A 17,743-nucleotide genomic window follows, 5' to 3' on the forward strand; every position below is an offset into this window, starting at 1 on the left:
TCAGACGAACCACAACTCCCGGGGCAACAATCCCTCGATTTTCAGCAGACCGGGCGTGTGGGTACACGTGTCTCAAGTTCTTTTCACCTAATCGGATCAGCATAATCAACCAAATGGGATTTTTTGTCCACATTCTTTCGCTAAACGAACTGACAGCGACAGCTCACACGTGTGGAGTCAGCTCAAAATTTCATCACGGAAAAGTGTCAATTTCGCTCGGTTCCGAGAAAAGCAAACAAAAATTGATCGTACAATTCAGTTGATCGAAAATGATACTTATTCATCTGGCCAGCCAGCTTCGAGCTAATTCAACGAAAATTTTCGCAACCTGCAGCGAAAACAGATTACTTTGTCGCCCTTTTCGATAAGAAGTGCGAAAAATCGACGATGCACAGTGGTCCCATTGGTATCAGAACACGCGTTTTTTTAATTGCGCCGAAATGGTTGATTATACTGGTTAAGTATGTTCAGAGAAATTTCTCAGCGTTAAAAGCTCTTTCATGTGGCATGAACGATTATTTGATTAATCCCCCTAAAAGTTAGATAAAAAAATTATTTTTTGAACAGTAAGAGATACAGCAAAACAAAGTTCTACAAAATTTTTGAAAAGGTTATAATAAAGAACTTTGCCAAAGAAAGTAACCTTCTAGCTATTATAGTTTTAGAGATAAAGAACAATTTTTGTGGAGACTTTACGAAAATCAATTTTTTGTCCACAGTTCTTTTTACAGTATTTATACGCATTTGACATGTTCGGTAAAAATTTTCTAACAGTCAAATTTCATACTTTTGTAGAATATAGTAATTTGCTATCATCAATATTTGCGGAGAAAATTAAAGTTTTCGTTTAAAAATTAACCAATTTTCAACAGCAATAACTCCCAAACATGCAAATATATTCAAGCCATTTATTACCCATGTGAAAGTACAAGAAAAATACTACAAAATGCAAAACAAATTAGCTTGACCCTGGCTATCCCTCTACCAAAACACTCGCATTGAAAATTGTTACTCGGTTGAATTTAATATGGCGTAGTGTAAAAACCGTGTTATCCCGATCAAGTAAGTGTGCAAAATAAATAATGAAAATATGTGATCCAAGCAGCATGAATTATTTGTAGAGATTCAGGAAAAGATTTTCAAAATTCGTTTTTTCTTGAAATTTAATTACTGCACTTCGAGGTGTACGAATTTCGAAATGTATTTGAAGATCCTTCATCCTCACTATCGCTATTATAGTGCATATCATATGTACTGACCAACAGTTGCAGTAGGTACATCTTCAGAGGACATGGTGTTTTTGTTATTTGGTAGTTCCCTCATGCTAGAAATTACCGGATCAGAAGATTCAGACGGCAGAAGATCCGTATTTGTAGCCATTCTGGAGATCTTCCTTGTGTGATGAGTTCGGAACTGTTGTATGTCCTTGTCCACCATTGTCATCACCAGCTCGTAACCACTACCGTTCTACCTTCACATTCAATAGATGTAGGATGAATTTTTGCGATTTGCTGGTCTATGTTAATTTTTTCTTGCAGCGTTAGTGCAGTCGTTTCCTTTGCAAACTGGAGATGCAACGGCCGGCAATACCTGGTCGAAGACGATCTAATTAGGCTAATTCAAAGAAACATATCTGGTCGAAGATGGATGTGGATTTAGGAATATATTCTTTCCATTTGTTACTGCTTTCATGGGAACAATTGATGTGACACAAAGGCTTGAGTTGGACTTCGTGTCATCATCATCAATGAATGTTTGCTAATACTCGCTAAGATCTGCGGTTCCATCTTCCATCGCAACCGTATTTTACGAAAAAAGTGACTGTCTTCAGTTCTTCACCAGAAAACGTGTTTAGTGATGCAGCTTTCGAGCTGATAATACTGGACGAGGTCTGATATACACAGTAACAGCGATAGTGAGGATGAAGTATCTTCAAATACACTTCGAAATTTGTACACCTCGAACTGCAGTAATTAAATTTCATCCGAAAACGAATTTTGAAAATCTTAATAATCCAAGCTGCTTGGATTACACATTTTCATTATTTATTTTGCACACTTATTTGATCGGGATAACACGGTTTTTACACTACGCCATATTAAATTCAACCGAGTAACAATTTTCAATGCGAGTGTTTTGGTAGAGAGATAGCCAGGGTCAAGCTAATTTGTTTTGCATTTTGTAGTATTTTTCTTGTACTTTCACATGGGTAATAAATGGCTTGAATATATTTGCATGTTTGGGAGTTATTGCTGTTGAAAATTGGTTAATTTTTAAACGAAAACTTTAATTTTCTCCGCAAATATTGACGATAGCAAATTACTATATTCTACAAAAGTATGTAATTTGACTGTTAGAAAATTTTTACCGAACATGTCAAATGCGTATAAATACTGTAAAAAGAACTGTGGTCAAAAAATTGATTTTCGTAAAGTCTCCACAAAAATTGTTCTCTATCTCTAAAACTATAATAGCTAGAAGGTTACTTTCTTTGAAAAAGTTCTTTATAATAATCTTTTCAAAAATTTTGTAGAACTTCGTTTTGCTGTATCTCTTACTGTTCAAAAAATAATTTTTTTATCTAACTTTTAGGGGGATTAATCAAATAATCGTTCATGCCATATCAAAGAGCTTTTAACGCTGAGAAATTTCTCTGAACATACTTAACCAGTATAATCAACCATTTCGGCGCAATTAAAAAAACGCGTGTTCTGATACCAATGGAACCACTGTGCGATGGTCCCATTTACCTACCAAGAAGAAAAAACGAGCCGATTGCCTTCAAGCGTTTATATTGCGCGCTTCCAAGTGGCTCAGGTCTCATGTTTTATTACCCAATATACAAATCACGACACTTGAGTTTTCGCAAACAGTCTGTGAAATTGATTTTTCCTTTTTCCGCCATTCTACTCGATAAACGAACGAAGCCTTCCTCGCTTGCTCTGCAGCTCGGAATCAAAGTTCCCGCCCGGAATAAGCTTCATTCGTCTTTCGTCCCTATTACCATTTGGCTGACTGGCTGATAGGACGGCTGTTATGCTCAATCAAGCTTGCGAGTAATGGTATATGCTCACGTCGACATGAATGTAACCGGTGAGCTATAAAAATAAACATCCCGGTTTCCGTCGTCGTCGTCGTCCTCGAACGCGCACACCGCAATAACATAGTCAGTCGGAACTGGGAGTTGCAAATCGGCGAAGAAGTAAACCGCAGCTACCGGGCGGCGCTGCGGCTGGCGTCCTCCCCGTCATCGTTGTCGTCGAGGGGCAACGGAGCAAACAATTGATCCGAAGGGCGGAAAATACGACCGATTCGAGGATCTTTCACCATAGCTGTAGGCCTAGGCCGATAGACCTAGGCGAAGAGGATTATTTCTTGCAATTTGTTTGGTTGGGAACTTTTTACGGTTGGAATTATTCTTGAGAAGGCAGAAAAAAGTGCTGCTGTGCTTTTTGCCAACTTTCGAAGCGAATAATAGTAAATTTCTTTTTTTATTGAGCCGAAAGCAAAATTCTTCAATTTTGAAGAGTAACCTAGTAGTTCGAGAGGATGTTATTATGAATTTGTATTTTTGTGAACTATTATTACTGACGTGTCCAGCCTTTTTTTAGTTGAATCTGTTAATGTTATTATGATAAGTAAATTAATTGCGTTACCATACCAACGGAGCAAAAGAAAATGTCGAGTTATTCAGCAATTTTCCAGATTTAGCGAACCAAGGAATAAGCATGGTATGTTATTAAGCACAGTATAATATTGATGGAGATAATGTTGTTCTTGAAGGATACTTACCTCATGTAGATTTGATGATGTTTGGTGTTTTCGTTTGGGAGTAACGAAATCCCTTACGAAAAGTTTAATTTCAAACCATATTTAGGGTAATTTCAAGTTCGAATTCAATTTTAATTTCATGCCCAATTTTCAAACTGATTTGAGATCAGTTCAATTTTAAGTCCAGTTTCAAGCTCAAGTTTCAATGCAATTCGTACTCAATTTATATGAAACTAGCTGTAACCCCCGCGCGTCGCCTCGCGTCTAATTGAGAGCAAATTGGTGGTACGCTATGTAACTCTATGAAGTGCAACTACGTTACTTTTGCTCGTCTTGAATGTAATCTGCTATGATTGTTTTGAGTCTTTGCTTAATGTGGGCGATTATTACCACGAAAATACATATCGCGCCCGTCGTTTCGGCGACAGACATAAGCCTCTTATATTTATGATGATTGTAATTACAACTTTAAGTTCACTTTTAAGTCTAATTTCATGTCCCTTACCAAGTCCGCATGTTCAATGTGTTCATAGACAAAAGTCACCCCTATAAAAATATTTTCGTCACTCGTCCTTGATTTCGCTTTCACCGACGCACACGCAATACGAATTTTATTCACAGCATACATTCTTATTAAAATGCTCGTCGTTTCATTGTTGCAAACGCGGTATGAAAATTCTCATTAGCTGGTTCAGGGACTTCACTGAACAACTTACTGCTACATATTCTTATGGCCTGCGCTTCGATTCGATATTATTTAGGGTAATTTGCCAATTACTGCACACTTCGTAGTGTTTGCACCTTTTTTCGACGGTTTATTATGTTAAATGTAATTTAACAACAACATTGGCTACACAGTTTCATTATCCACCAAATGTTGCAATTTTTCCTGTAAATGAAAGTGATAATAAATGTTCTTACATGTGTCCCAATTTCGCCTTCACCAAATGATTTTCTTGTCAAAATTAGTTTATTAGTTGATTAGTTGATTTACAAAATAAGCTTTCGCCAAACGTTTGATGCAAATATATGTTCTATGGGTTTCGTAGTATTGATAGAAACTTACCAAACTCAATAAGTGAATAAAATTGGGTGTTTATAACACAAATTGGCAACACATTTGTCAGTTCAATAATTGGGTATTTTATTTTCCCACAAAAGTGGCTTTTTACCTCATTTGCTCAAGTTTCCAATGCAAACCTGCCGTTTTCTGAATCTAACAGTTCTTTTTTCTTTCAATTAAGTCACCTATTTTGTATGAGTCTATCGGCGGCTTTTCCAAAAAAAATCTGTTTTCATTTGCTCAAAATCATCAAATTGCTGTAGACGAATGCTTAGCTGTGCAGCAATTGGCAATTGCTACGAAGTTGATGAGTAAAACGTTCAACACGACTAGAGCGTTGGTTCAAAGATTTCATTGAACAAGCATACCAATACATTGTTCCTGGTTCTAATTCACTATCAATGACGGAGGTTGAAAGAGAATCTGAAACAACTTCTACTTGATATGAAAATAGAGCGCGGTTGTCATATTTTCACATTTGCTGGTTCAGCGATACCATTGAACAGCTTACTACCACACATTGCTTGTGGTGTTCTGCAAATTTTTAAGTGCGATTTGCTATCGTGTGTGTGCATGCTTGAACTTGATGCAATAGGTCAATACAACAGCTACGGTAGAGTGTTCCTTTTCTGTCTTCCAGCGACTGAAAAATTACATGAGGACGACAATGCGGGAAACAGACTTTTAGGTTTGCGAACAAAATAGGTGAAGCCAACATAGCTGGATCACTGGATCACTTTTATACGTATCGGATCACTAGTGTGCGTGTAAAAGAACGATTCACACGATATTTCTGCAGCGCCAGACGTAATTTTCGCTACATTATCATTTATTTGTTGTCCTAAAGGCGACGTTTTCTGTTAGTTGAAAGTAAATTATTTATATCGATGAATTGTTATTGAGATTCATGTAAAATTCTTCACTTCTACGTGATTATGTTTTGTTGGCATGATCGCATCACTTCACTGCCGTGTGAATGCTGCGTATTAAAAGCAAAACGCCTGTAGCGCCACCTCATTTTGTGGCGGTTTCAGGAAACATAATAGATGCCCGGGTGTTGATGCTAATGGCAGCAGAACGTGAGTTTCTTAAGCTAATGCAAATCCCGTCATTTTAAGAGGAAGCGATGGACGAATTTGCTTGTAAAGTGAATCGTCGTATTCGTTTTGAATGTTTGTTTGTTTGATTTGTATTTTTCGTTAATTGGACAGGTAAGCTAAACACCTACGAGTCGCCACTGACCAAGCCGAATTTCAATTCTAATTTTAGGTCCAACTTCAAGTACAGTTTTAAACCCGACATAATGTCTAATTTATAATCCCTTTCAAGCTCAATGTCAAGTTCGATTTCCAATCCAGTTTTAAGTCTAATTTAAATTCATTTTCAAATAATTCATTTATTCATTTTAAATCTTTAAGTCTACTCAAGTCTACTCAACTTTAAGAATAATTATAAATTAAGTTTTTTGGATTACTTAGTTATGGCTCGAAAACCAGTTTTCCTGATTTTTTACCTAATTCAACAATTTATATCTCACCACTCACCAAACAGTCTATACGAGAAAACAGTTTCTTATAAAAATGTAAGTAAATTTAAATCCTATCAAAAAACTGGACAAACGACACAAAAAAAGAGGAAAAATGTTAGAGAGAATGAGAAGAAAAACAGGCATAAAAAAAGAAAAACGAAAGAAATCGAGGCAAAAAAGAGAAGACTGGACAGAAAATATAATGAACTGAAGAGCAAAATGAGATAAATGATAAAAAATAGGAAAATGAGGACCAACTGGACAGAAAATGAGAAAAAACAGAACAAAGAGGAGAAAAATGGAATAGAAAAGGAGGAAAAGAATAAAAGAGAAAATATAGAAACAAAAAATTGAGAACCGATAGCAGAAAAAGAGGAATAAGGAAAGCAAAAAATGAAACCGAAAGCAGGATAAGAGCATAATAAGCGAAAGAATGGCACTGGCGCAAATAATAATAAAACGGGGTAGGAACAGTGGGCAGAAAAAAACGAGAGAAAAGGAAAGAAAACGAGACAAATAGATGGAAGACGGGACAGAAAAAGAAAAAAACTGTGATGTGAGAAGGTGCAAAGACGGGAAAGTAAAACAAGAAAAACTAATAGGGAAAAGAAGAATAGTTAGATAAAAAAGAAAACCAATAGAGAAAACGAGAAAAACAAGTAAAGAGGTCAAACGGAGTATACAACGAGAAAGATGGGACAAAATGGGAATAGGATGGGAAAATGGGACAAGAAAAGATAAAAAAACCAAATAAAAAAGTAAAACTGAGTGAAAAATACGAAAAACGGGGGATAAGAAAGGAAAATTGGATAACTAAGGGAAAAAAGAGAGCCAAAAATTAAATAAACGTAAAAGAAAAAACAGGGTATCTAACAGAGGAAAATCGAGAAGCCGGAGAGTCGGAAAGAGACGAAAATTAGAAACGAAAAAAGAGAAAGGGAAAGAAAATTACAAAAAATGAGTGAAAAACAAGTGAAAAAACAGGATCGATAAGAAAAAATAGACAACAAACGAACAAAAACGGAACAATTTAATTGGAAATATGGGATAGAAAAAATAAAAAGCCTTTGTCGGCGATTACCAGTGCGGTTCATTTTGTGTCAAATCCTTGAAAAATTTTGGGAATACAACTTGCGGACTCACCATCTGCTTGTGAATTTTAAGGCAGCGTAAGATTCAGTGAAAAGAAATGAATTATGGCAGATAATGCTCGAACACGGCTTTTCGACCAAGCTAATAAAACTATGTCGTATAACGCTAGACAAATCAAAATCAAGCGTCATAGTAGCTGGGGAAATATCAGTTGCATTCGTGACGTTAGACGGATTGAAACAAGGCGATGCTCTCTCTAACCTACTGTGTAATATAGCACTTGAAGGCAAGGATGATTCGATCACTTTGACTCAATTTTAACTCATTTTACAGTACCGTCTCAGCGGAGCAAAATTTGAATGGGAATGTGAAACAATGTGAAATATGTATCATTTATAGAACTAGTTATTATCTACAATTTTTCTGAATAAAGTTTTGCTGTATCTTTTGTATTTACGGTGCTACAATGCTAGTACCTCTTTATTAACTAAATGAACGTTCATTAAGTTACTAAAGAGTTACTGGCATTGTAGCGCCGTAACTACAAAAGATACAGCAAAACTTTATTGCTTGTTTAGGAACTGTAGAACTTTTAATTACTCGCAAAAAAGGCATCATTTTATTTAAAAAGTCTCCCCAGATAATCAGAGTAGTTTCATGCAGACTGAAAAGTTTTATAAATAATGTTTAAAATCACAAAGTAAAACAAAATTTATTGTATGTATGTATGGGTAGGTATGCGGGGGGGGGGGAATCCACCATCAGTTCAAGGTCCTGCCAGTGTATGTGGGTAGACTTACAGTAGATCCAAATTTTATTGTCAAATGAATTTCAAACTAAAGCTGTTGTAGAAGGACCAAAAGGGGATTGGGCGGACCCACAAGCAGAGACACTTGTGTGCCTTCCGGGATTATAAGAATATCCTTCCAGCATTAGGATCCTTCCATGTAACAATCAATTTCGCTGCACCAGCTTTAACCCACGTAATAGTTTGTTTGTTCGAAGAGTGTTTCAGACCTTCAGGAGTTTTCTCCTAGTGATTCCGGTTGACTCCTCACTTCACCCTCCAGTCTTCCACTCATATGATGCCTCTGTATTTATGAATTTGTCATATAATGCATATAACGAATTTATCAAATGATATTTAATGAAATGCAATTAATACGAATAAAAATAGAACGAGTTCACCAGTAGTGCTTTGAAACAAATATAGTTGCACCATTTGAGCTTCCATCAGTCCTACATGTACATCAGCCCAACAATATCCATGTACATTATTAGTAAGTTTTACGGTAAATAATTCCATTGTATAGTAGGTGATTGAAGAGCTAGAACGAAACAAATAATTAGAATATATGTTGGGATTTACCTATCAACAGGGCCTGGTGGATCGGCCGTCTGCCCAAAACCACAATTTTACAGGCAGCCGGGATCCACGCAGCATCGCACCTCCTAGCTTAGCTACTCTGTCTTTAGGAAAGAGCATTACCGAGTATAACCACGTGGAGGTGCTAGGTAGGAACTTGGGACGTTCAAGTGCAATTTCAAATAAAAACTTTTTTAAGTCCAATTTCATGTCTGATTCCAAATAAAACTTCTAGTCCAAATTACTCCAAATCACTAAAGTCCAATTTCAAATCCAATTTCCAGTTCCATATTATATAAAACTTTGAGCCAAAACTAGCCCAAATTCAAGTTTATTTTAATGCCCCAAGTCTAGTCAAATTTCAACTTTAATTTCTAGTCCAGTTGTAAGTTTAATTTCTAGTCCGATTTCAACTTTGATTTTAAATTCGATTGCATCTGAAAGCCCGGCGTTTTTAAACCTAATCAGCCGGTATTTTTGAGATAAGGAATAATAGATGCGTCATCCTACGATTACTCGATTTTCTAGGCCAAAACATTCTTCTAAAAGGTCGGGTGACTATTATTCAAACTTTAGTAATTGTGCAAGCTGACAGATAGAATACCGCTTTTGTCAATATTACTCATAGCTTTTAAATTGAAAATATCATACATCAAACGCCATCGACACCGTTGCGTTGTTGTCGACAGTGCCATTCATACTCCTCTACTGGGATTCTGTGGGGGGTCATACTAGTCAGCTCAAAACAATAGCATCCCATAATAAATTAAAAAACAAAACGTCCAACAAACAACGAAAGAAACGCGCAGCAACGTCTGGAGCTTGTCGAATTCTAATGACGAAGTCCGTACGGAACGACGAGCATCAGGGATGCTGCATTCATTGTATGTATGGTTCTCGTTTCGGTTCATCCATTCTGCAACTGCATGCGATGCATCGCCATGGCATGGCACAATTGTTAATGCTGGTGTCACTCAGAAAAGTGAAAGAAGACAGTAAATTGAAAAAAAAAAAGAATATCATTCCCTGCTATTCTGCACCATATTCGAAGCCCCGTTGGCCTTGCATCGAGAGTGTGTACAGAGTTTTCGAGAAAACAATGCAATGCCAACAGCTGCGGGACGAGCGACGATTCAAGAAACATACCGAAGGATTACAGAAACCGTCTTCAGCACCCGTGTGTATTGTTCCTTTCGACCAGCTGAAGGATTCCACAACGAAATGACTGAGCCACAAATATTTAAGAAACTAACTCCAAAGAGTAGATGAAATTCACAACCGAGCAAATTATTTCTTCAATCTAACTATTTGAGTTCGTAAAAAAGCAGTATGTACTGCGATAATTGTGCCAAATGCAATAAGGAACAAGAAGGAATGAAGTATTGAGGATAAGTTTATGGATTTAAAAAGACTTCCACGACTATCAGGGGATGTCGATCGTCTATGGGCCTCTGACTACTATGAGATACATTCCCAGTCAATCTTGTGACGCGATTATTAATAATTCCTAAATATTTTGTCAATCCGACCTGCTTTACGTGCAAAATAAAAAGTATCACAGAGTTACACGTCAGATAAATAGGGTCTTTTTCTAATTCCCGTCGTAATAAGTAAAGCCATTCTAATTTTCATCATTTGCTGGATGGATTTAATGAATACTCCAAAAGTTCTTGTGCTGATTTGACTAAAACACACTTACCATCCGATCCGTGAACTTTGAAATCACTGAAAAGCGACTATTAAAGCATATTATTGAAATTACGCAACTGACTTTATTTCTAAAATTCGTCGTACTGTTTTAAAATCCGTCCATCAAAATTTTTCATCGTCCGAACTAAAATTCACAACAATGTTTACGAAGCGAACGCGCATGTATTTGTGTAGGACGGCATGACAAATGTTAGTCTACAAAATTTCTGCAGGTCAGGCAAGTTTTTCTGGCTGTAGAATAACGACAATGCCTTGCGTGAGTTATTTTCATTTATGAATGACGGAAATGAAAACGCTTCTTCGTCGCACGAAAAAACGTAGGAAATTTGGCTGGTAGGACTTCTTTAATGATAAAAAGCATTTAAATAGTTCTCAGCTCACGTTGATTGATCGCATATGATAGACAACTAACTAAAATATTAGGGAATGACTAGTTTTGCATTGTGTGTCATAAAAATGCTGATATTTTTAATAATTTGTGTTGGATAGGACGGGAATAGGCAATTACGACGATGTAGCAACATACCCTATGTAGGATTATATCTAAGATTTAGAATAAAAGATAAATGAGGGTTAAATATTTTACATTTGCGTTTGCTTTGAACTAAATTTAAAGCCGCATCTTATTTCACACACAGAAAGATCAAAGCATTATATGACGTGAATGCGTTGACGCAATCACTGGGATACTGTTCGGTTCGGGAAGCCTTTCGAAGAAAAGAATAAAAAAACTGCCGAGAACAGGTGGCAAGATGACATAATATTCATCATCATAAAAGCTTCGTGCTTGCTTCACCGAACTGAATAGAAGAAAATAGCCACAAGCCGGTGATATTACTTCCACCTGCACTCTCGCTAGCTTGCTAGCTAGCTCTTCCAAACCATTACCCTGCGATGTGAAAATGATACGTCGCAGAAAGTTGTTCCACATTTTCAGCCGGCACACTGTTAAAAGCAGATTATCTCGTTTCGATTTCTGTTACGTTCGGGATCCGGATGTGGTGAAAATTGTCACTCTAATGAGGGACTCTTTTCCATCTTAGCGTGGTTTCTATATTATTTTTGCTCTTAGTTGACCTGGTAATCGACCCGTATAATTTAGAATCTTTTTCTCTTTTTCATTTTTCAGTTGTGAATCAGAAGTACAACGTACAAGTGCATGACGAATATGTCATGTCGGGGAACACCGCAGTCCTGAAATGTCAGGTAAGTAAAAAAATGGATCAATCAAAGAGCTTATTAAGTAACCAGCAAACAGAAAAATATTTGTGGTCTGAAATAAATTTATTATTTTTTGACACGGTAGTTTAACTCAATAACCCCATCACGTGGGTTGAGTTATTTATCGACACGAATTAGACAAAAGGAGACTGCACAACCCTCTTATTAAGCGAGCGACGTATCTTCAAACTCCACCATCGGGTGGGTTGAGTTATTTATAGACAGTAGACACGAATTGTTCCTCTTTCTTGATCTAACTCATTTTTACTCACGGGACGACGAAACTGTACAGGCACCTGTGACGGCACTGCACGTGACATTGTTCGTCCGTTAGCGTGTTAGCCGCGATGATGGAGTTTAAAGATACATCTCTCGCTTAACAAGGGGGTTGTGCAGTCTCCTTTTGTCCGGCGCCTCTATGGTTCAAAGGTACCTGACCTGGCGGGTGTGTTGGGTTCAAATTCCGGTTATAATCTAAGATTATAGCTTGCTTCGACCCATGCACCTTCCAGCATTCGACAAAAGGTAGGAGTCACAACGACTACTTGTTAACCGTTAACTTGTTAACTACTAATAACCGCCCCCCCCCTCACCTTTCCGCTCTTTCTCCTTACTCTAAAAAATTTCTTTACTTTCTTCAACCGTCCCTTCGTTAATTGTAAAAGAACTATCGTGTCAAAAAATATTAATTATATGTGCCTGACCACATTTCAAGGTCAAGACAAAAAAATACGTGGTTGAATTAAATTTGTTTCAAATTGACAACGAATGAGACATTTCAAAAACAGATATGAAATCAATTAAGCTAGATAAACTACCTAATGTAATGTAGTTATTGCCGATGTGGCTCGTAGTATTGACATATCTTACCATGATCGCCTGATCTTTCAAGGTTTGCTCCAAATCGTTTAATATTTGCAGCGATTCAACAGGCATTAAGCAATCATCAAACTGAACTGTTAGAAGATTGTCACGAGCAGTTATTTCAATGTTGTATTTCATTCAGATCTTTCAATTGAGCGAGCGTAGCGATAATTTTTGTCAAGCTGTCAATGGTATGTTGGTGGGCTCCGCTGCAATCATATCTATTGTTATGAACGTTTTCAAAATTTTCATCAGTCACTAGAACTATCACCTAAAACAAAGTAAATACTGGATTTTGAAGCACAGATTAGGATAACCAACGTATTTTGAACCCCATCTGCAGCTGTAGGTACATAATTTGGACACTTACAGTAAAATCACAGCTGTTGATGGGGTCCAAAATACGTTGGTTACCCTAATACATTTTGTTTGACTTACCGGTATATTTTCCACTAGCACCTCTACGGATGGTTCAATGCTACCCGGCAGAGTAATAAACTTATTAAAATTTCTTGCCTGCTTACAAATAGTTGTATTTGGTACATTTCTTTCTAATTTTTTGCCAGGAACTATTACTTTATCCTTTGTATGAAGTACTTAATTTCATACGAAGTGCAGTACCGAACTGGGATACATGTGGAATCTGACACAGCCATTAACTCACCAATAGTGATGAGCCTCGATTATGCACTTAGATTAAGACGGAGTATGCCACAATAAATCTCTAATAATGGTCACAGTGGTTCAGTCTCTTATAAAGGAAAAAAACTTTAACCTTTACCTCGGTGTAAGAACGTGCTTCTAAGTTTTCGAGTTTAGATTCAACTTCTTCTCTTGTACAAGAGTCCTCCTTTTTAACACACTACTTCAATTGTCTCTTCGATTCTTCTGGATATAGTTTTGCAAACCTTATTGCTTTCGTCCACCATAATACATTATTATTTTCCCAGGCGAAGGGTAAAAGTACAATGTTGAGACATTGCTCATCCTCTTCAAACGTTTGTAGGGCATGCTAAAATATAAACGAATTATAAAAAAGGGATTGAAATATTTGAAAAACTTACTTTATCACCAATAAATCTTTCCTTGTCCGTGGGTGTCAATTAAAACTAAACTTTCACGGTGATTAGAATTTTCCAAATTTAGAGTGATGACACTATTAAATTAGAAACAAGACGATTCATGAGATATTTGTGACCAGCTATTTTTACGTTTGATATCAAACAATACACAACATTGCTTTAGTGAAAATGAGAAAATACGATTGCTTACGGGATTACAAATTTTCCGACAGTTTCTATGATTTCGTGTAAGTATTAGCATATTCCGAATAAGTGATTAGATTTTGTGTCCGTAAACAATAACAAACTGTACTGAGCTGGCAAACCTTCATATGGATTGCTCTATGAAGATTATTTGTCAACGTCATTTCAATGGAGCAAACGCGTGTGTGGAAAAAGAATAAACACAATGGATCACTGCAAGATGACGTCATTTTACCGTCAATTGACAACACTGGCTAGTTTGTTTACATAAACTGCCACTTCCAGAAGTTTCGACTAAAGCGTTCGTGAAAGTTTACTATCATGAAATACGTTTAAAGCACTGTATCTTCCCCAAAGGCCTAATAAAATTAATAATTACCTGAAAAGCGACAACAGAAATCTCAATAATGCTGTTCAAATATTACGAATACGCATTATGATGTCCGCTATAATGGCTCGTGAAAAGCTGGATAAAGATTGCCGCCGTCACTCTTTATTCAGGCACACTGGTGTGCCCAGACCTAAACAGAACCTAAACAGGCACACACTATGTTCGAAGGTACTTATTATTTAACTATCATGCAGCACAGATTTCTCTTCACAAGTTGTTCGTATTAATCAATTAATTCAATTCATCAATCAATTAATTTAAAGTAGGTCTAAAAATATTTTACCTTGGATTCTTTACAAAATTCAATTTTCTAGGTTATGTAGGGGTATCCCCTCTCAAAGTGATCATATACGTTGTAATCGACCACCTCCAATTTCAACCAGATTTGGTATAATTGCTCATTCCAACCTCAAAATTCCATTTCCCATAGCTTTGTACGGATTGGTCAATCCCCCTTGAAGTGACATGCAGTGAAAAATTAGTGTTTTCGAAAATCTGAGAAAAATCAAGAAGCGTCACTGCAATGGGAATTGATCAATGCGTTCAAAACTTTAGGAAATAGAATGTGGGGTTAGAATCAGCAATTATACCAAATTTGGTTAAAAACGGAGGTGGTCGTTTACAACGGATATGATCATTTGCGAGGGGATGACCCCTATATAACCTTGAAAATTGGATTTGGAAACCCAAGATAGAATATTTTTAAACCTTCTTCAAATTAGTTGTTTTGACCAATACTAACATCCTGTAAAGAGAAATCTGAGGTGCATGAAAGTTAAATAATAAGTGCCTTTGTACATAGCGTGGGGCACCGACTTTTCAAAAGCACGTTTGTGACAGAAAATTTCCAAGTAATCTTTCTTAGTAATTGATTTATTTATCGTAAAAATTCCGGTCGACTAGGTTAACAACTCCAAAGTTCTAAAGTTAGGACTATTTTACATTAAATTTTATAGAGAAGACGGGATGTGTGTACCAATCTGGGCCCACCCGTAAATTTCAATTGGATTTCAAATCAAACTTTAAATTGAACTTTAGGTTGGATATTAGTTTAGTGTAGTGTCTTTCTCGGTTGGCATCGCTGCCTTCATAGCGACGTGTGCGTTTTCGCAAGTCGCCAAATTTTCAACAAAAAGTGGTTTAAAATCGGTTTTGCTTTGCGTAAAGGCTGTCTTAAACTGAAATAAAAGTGGAATCGTGGTACGAAGCAATGGAGTTTGGCAGAAAAGTGGTGTTTTTTAGCTCAAATTATGAAGTTGGTAGCAGAGCTTCAGTGGTTTATCCGACGCTAGTACAGTTTTATTCTGCACAAATACCTATACAGCATGTGATATAGCTAAGTGATAGAGAGTAATTCCAATTGGAAAATTGTGCGATGCTCTTTCATTCTCAGTATCTGTAGTGGTGTGAACAAGTGCTCTAATTTTGAGAACAATTGAATTAACGGCGGTGCTTCGACCTGGCGTTTTTTCTCTCTTTTTCTCCTGTATTTAATTTGAAATTAAAATAATGATAGTGTGTGCACGGTAAGGAGTGAATAATGCTTGGAGAAGACGGACATCGGCGGCAGTATACAGAAAAAATGGAGATAGCTTCTATTAACTCCCACAAGTGACTTGAGCATAGCAAATATAGCAGTAGGGATAAGTATTGAGCTCGATGACATTTGCCTTACGCACGTGACGTTGTGCTAATTGTTAATGCTGTTGCTAGATTTTGCACGTTATTTTTTTGCTTTCCTTCGGTTATACTCTGGTAAAAAACATCCAGCCTGTTAAAAGGGATACAATTTTGTATGCTGACTATAACCCGTAATCATTAGCAATATTGTTTTCACTTTTATGAACATTTGCATTTACGCTTGTGACTGTTCTGCGATCGATCTTGTTGATCCTGGAAATTGATCGATTTTGCGGCGTTTTATGGTTCAATAGCATAATTATTTTCTTTTGATTAATTTAGGTGTATAATATTCATAGCAGTTTTCCACAAATTTTCGAATATGTGGCATTTTATGGATAGTCTGGTTGTGTGGTTTGCTTGGTGAGAGGATGAATTCATGAAAAGGAGTAGTTTGATGGAGTGCCTCATAAAGAATGCTCTAGTTTGACATGCTCGTTTTCATCTTGTTAGGGCCACTTCACTCTGCAACTTCGTCAAAGGCATTTGATAGGCTGCTGACGGTCTTGAAAATCAGTTTTACTATTTTGCCTATGCAATTTTTTAATAACCTCTATTTCCGTATACTTTGCTGGGTGAAGGGCGTTGTAGTGCAGCTATGGAAGTGAGCCCTTGTAGTTGTGCGCCTCAGCTGTGCCTGTAGTTGTGTTGTATTTTGGAAAATCGGCGTTTTAGCAAGTAACGCTTTGGTTTTGGATGGTGTTGTTTGATTACCAATACTACTGGGAACTTGTTTTGTGTAATGAGCGTGGTTGTTTTGTTTAGGATGCTACGGTGGGGAGAATGTGCATTGGCACTGAGTGGTGGCGCAACTGTTGGTGCTGCCACGGCTATTGGATCAACTACTTTAATAATAATAAATCGTATTCGCGTATATGACTAGATCGCAAAACTCCCTTCGGCCGGCTGTTTGGAGTTCAACTTGCTACTAATAGTGACAATATGTATCGGCACAATGGCCCAACAATATTTCGACTGTTGGTTTAAAATATTTCCAAACATAAATCGGTTCACATAACTAAATTATCTTAAACAGGCTTACTGAAACAGACGCCTTAATAAATAGCGAATATAAGAATAACACTATAGGAAAAAAAATACAAAAATACACAATATCCTAAAAATAAAATAATAAAAAAAAACGATCACATCACTTATCAAGGTGAATCCCGATCCAAAGAACCCTACCTTACTAACAAAATTCAACTCCTTCCTGTAATCTTCGCGGGGATGCAGAGGTTAACACGGTCCCTAAAACAACAAAGATTACACTAACACTTCTCCCCCAATCCCACCTGATTGCAAGGACGTGGCCGGCGCAGTTATTGATCCTTCATATATTGAGTCACTGAATTTTGCACAGTGAGAATGACCGGTCACTCCCAGCCCCATTCGTTTGATTCATTGTGCAATTTCACTGATTCGGATCAATCACTGAGTGCAACCATTGATATGTGCAATCAGTCTAAGCTAAGATATTAGTTTAGTGTAGTGTCTTGTTGTCTACTCTACTCTGCTGCTTCAAAAACGTTTAGACGAAGATGAAAAGGCGGTGGATGAGATCGCCATGTTGGTAAGCAACAAGGTGTGCTCCAGGCTGTATGGCTTAACCTACGCCAAAGAGGTCATGGACGCGCTAAAGGAAACCTACCACATGAAACGGTACCGCACAAAAAGCACGCCGCCATTGAAATCTGTAAAACGGCGGTTGAACGATAACATCGAAGAAGTGACGCAGCAAATTAAGCGTCCGAAGCTCTGCTAAGTGGTTTTTAGTTTAAATTAATATAAT

At 37.0% G+C, this 17,743-nt stretch overlaps 1 protein-coding gene across 1 annotated transcript in view; it reads left to right on the top strand.

Annotated features, from left to right (window-relative positions):
• Positions 1-17,743, top strand: part of LOC128738665 (cell adhesion molecule Dscam2) — a 215,607-nt gene that overhangs the window by 142,679 nt on the left and 55,185 nt on the right. Inside the window, exon 5 of the mRNA XM_053833977.1 lies at positions 11,660-11,736. Within this exon, the coding sequence (XP_053689952.1) occupies positions 11,660-11,736 (77 nt within the window). The remainder of the gene's footprint in view (positions 1-11,659; positions 11,737-17,743) is intronic.

The sequence above is a fragment of the Sabethes cyaneus genome, chromosome 2 (assembly GCF_943734655.1).
Source record: "Sabethes cyaneus chromosome 2, idSabCyanKW18_F2, whole genome shotgun sequence".
Lineage (NCBI taxonomy): Eukaryota > Metazoa > Arthropoda > Insecta > Diptera > Culicidae > Sabethes > Sabethes cyaneus.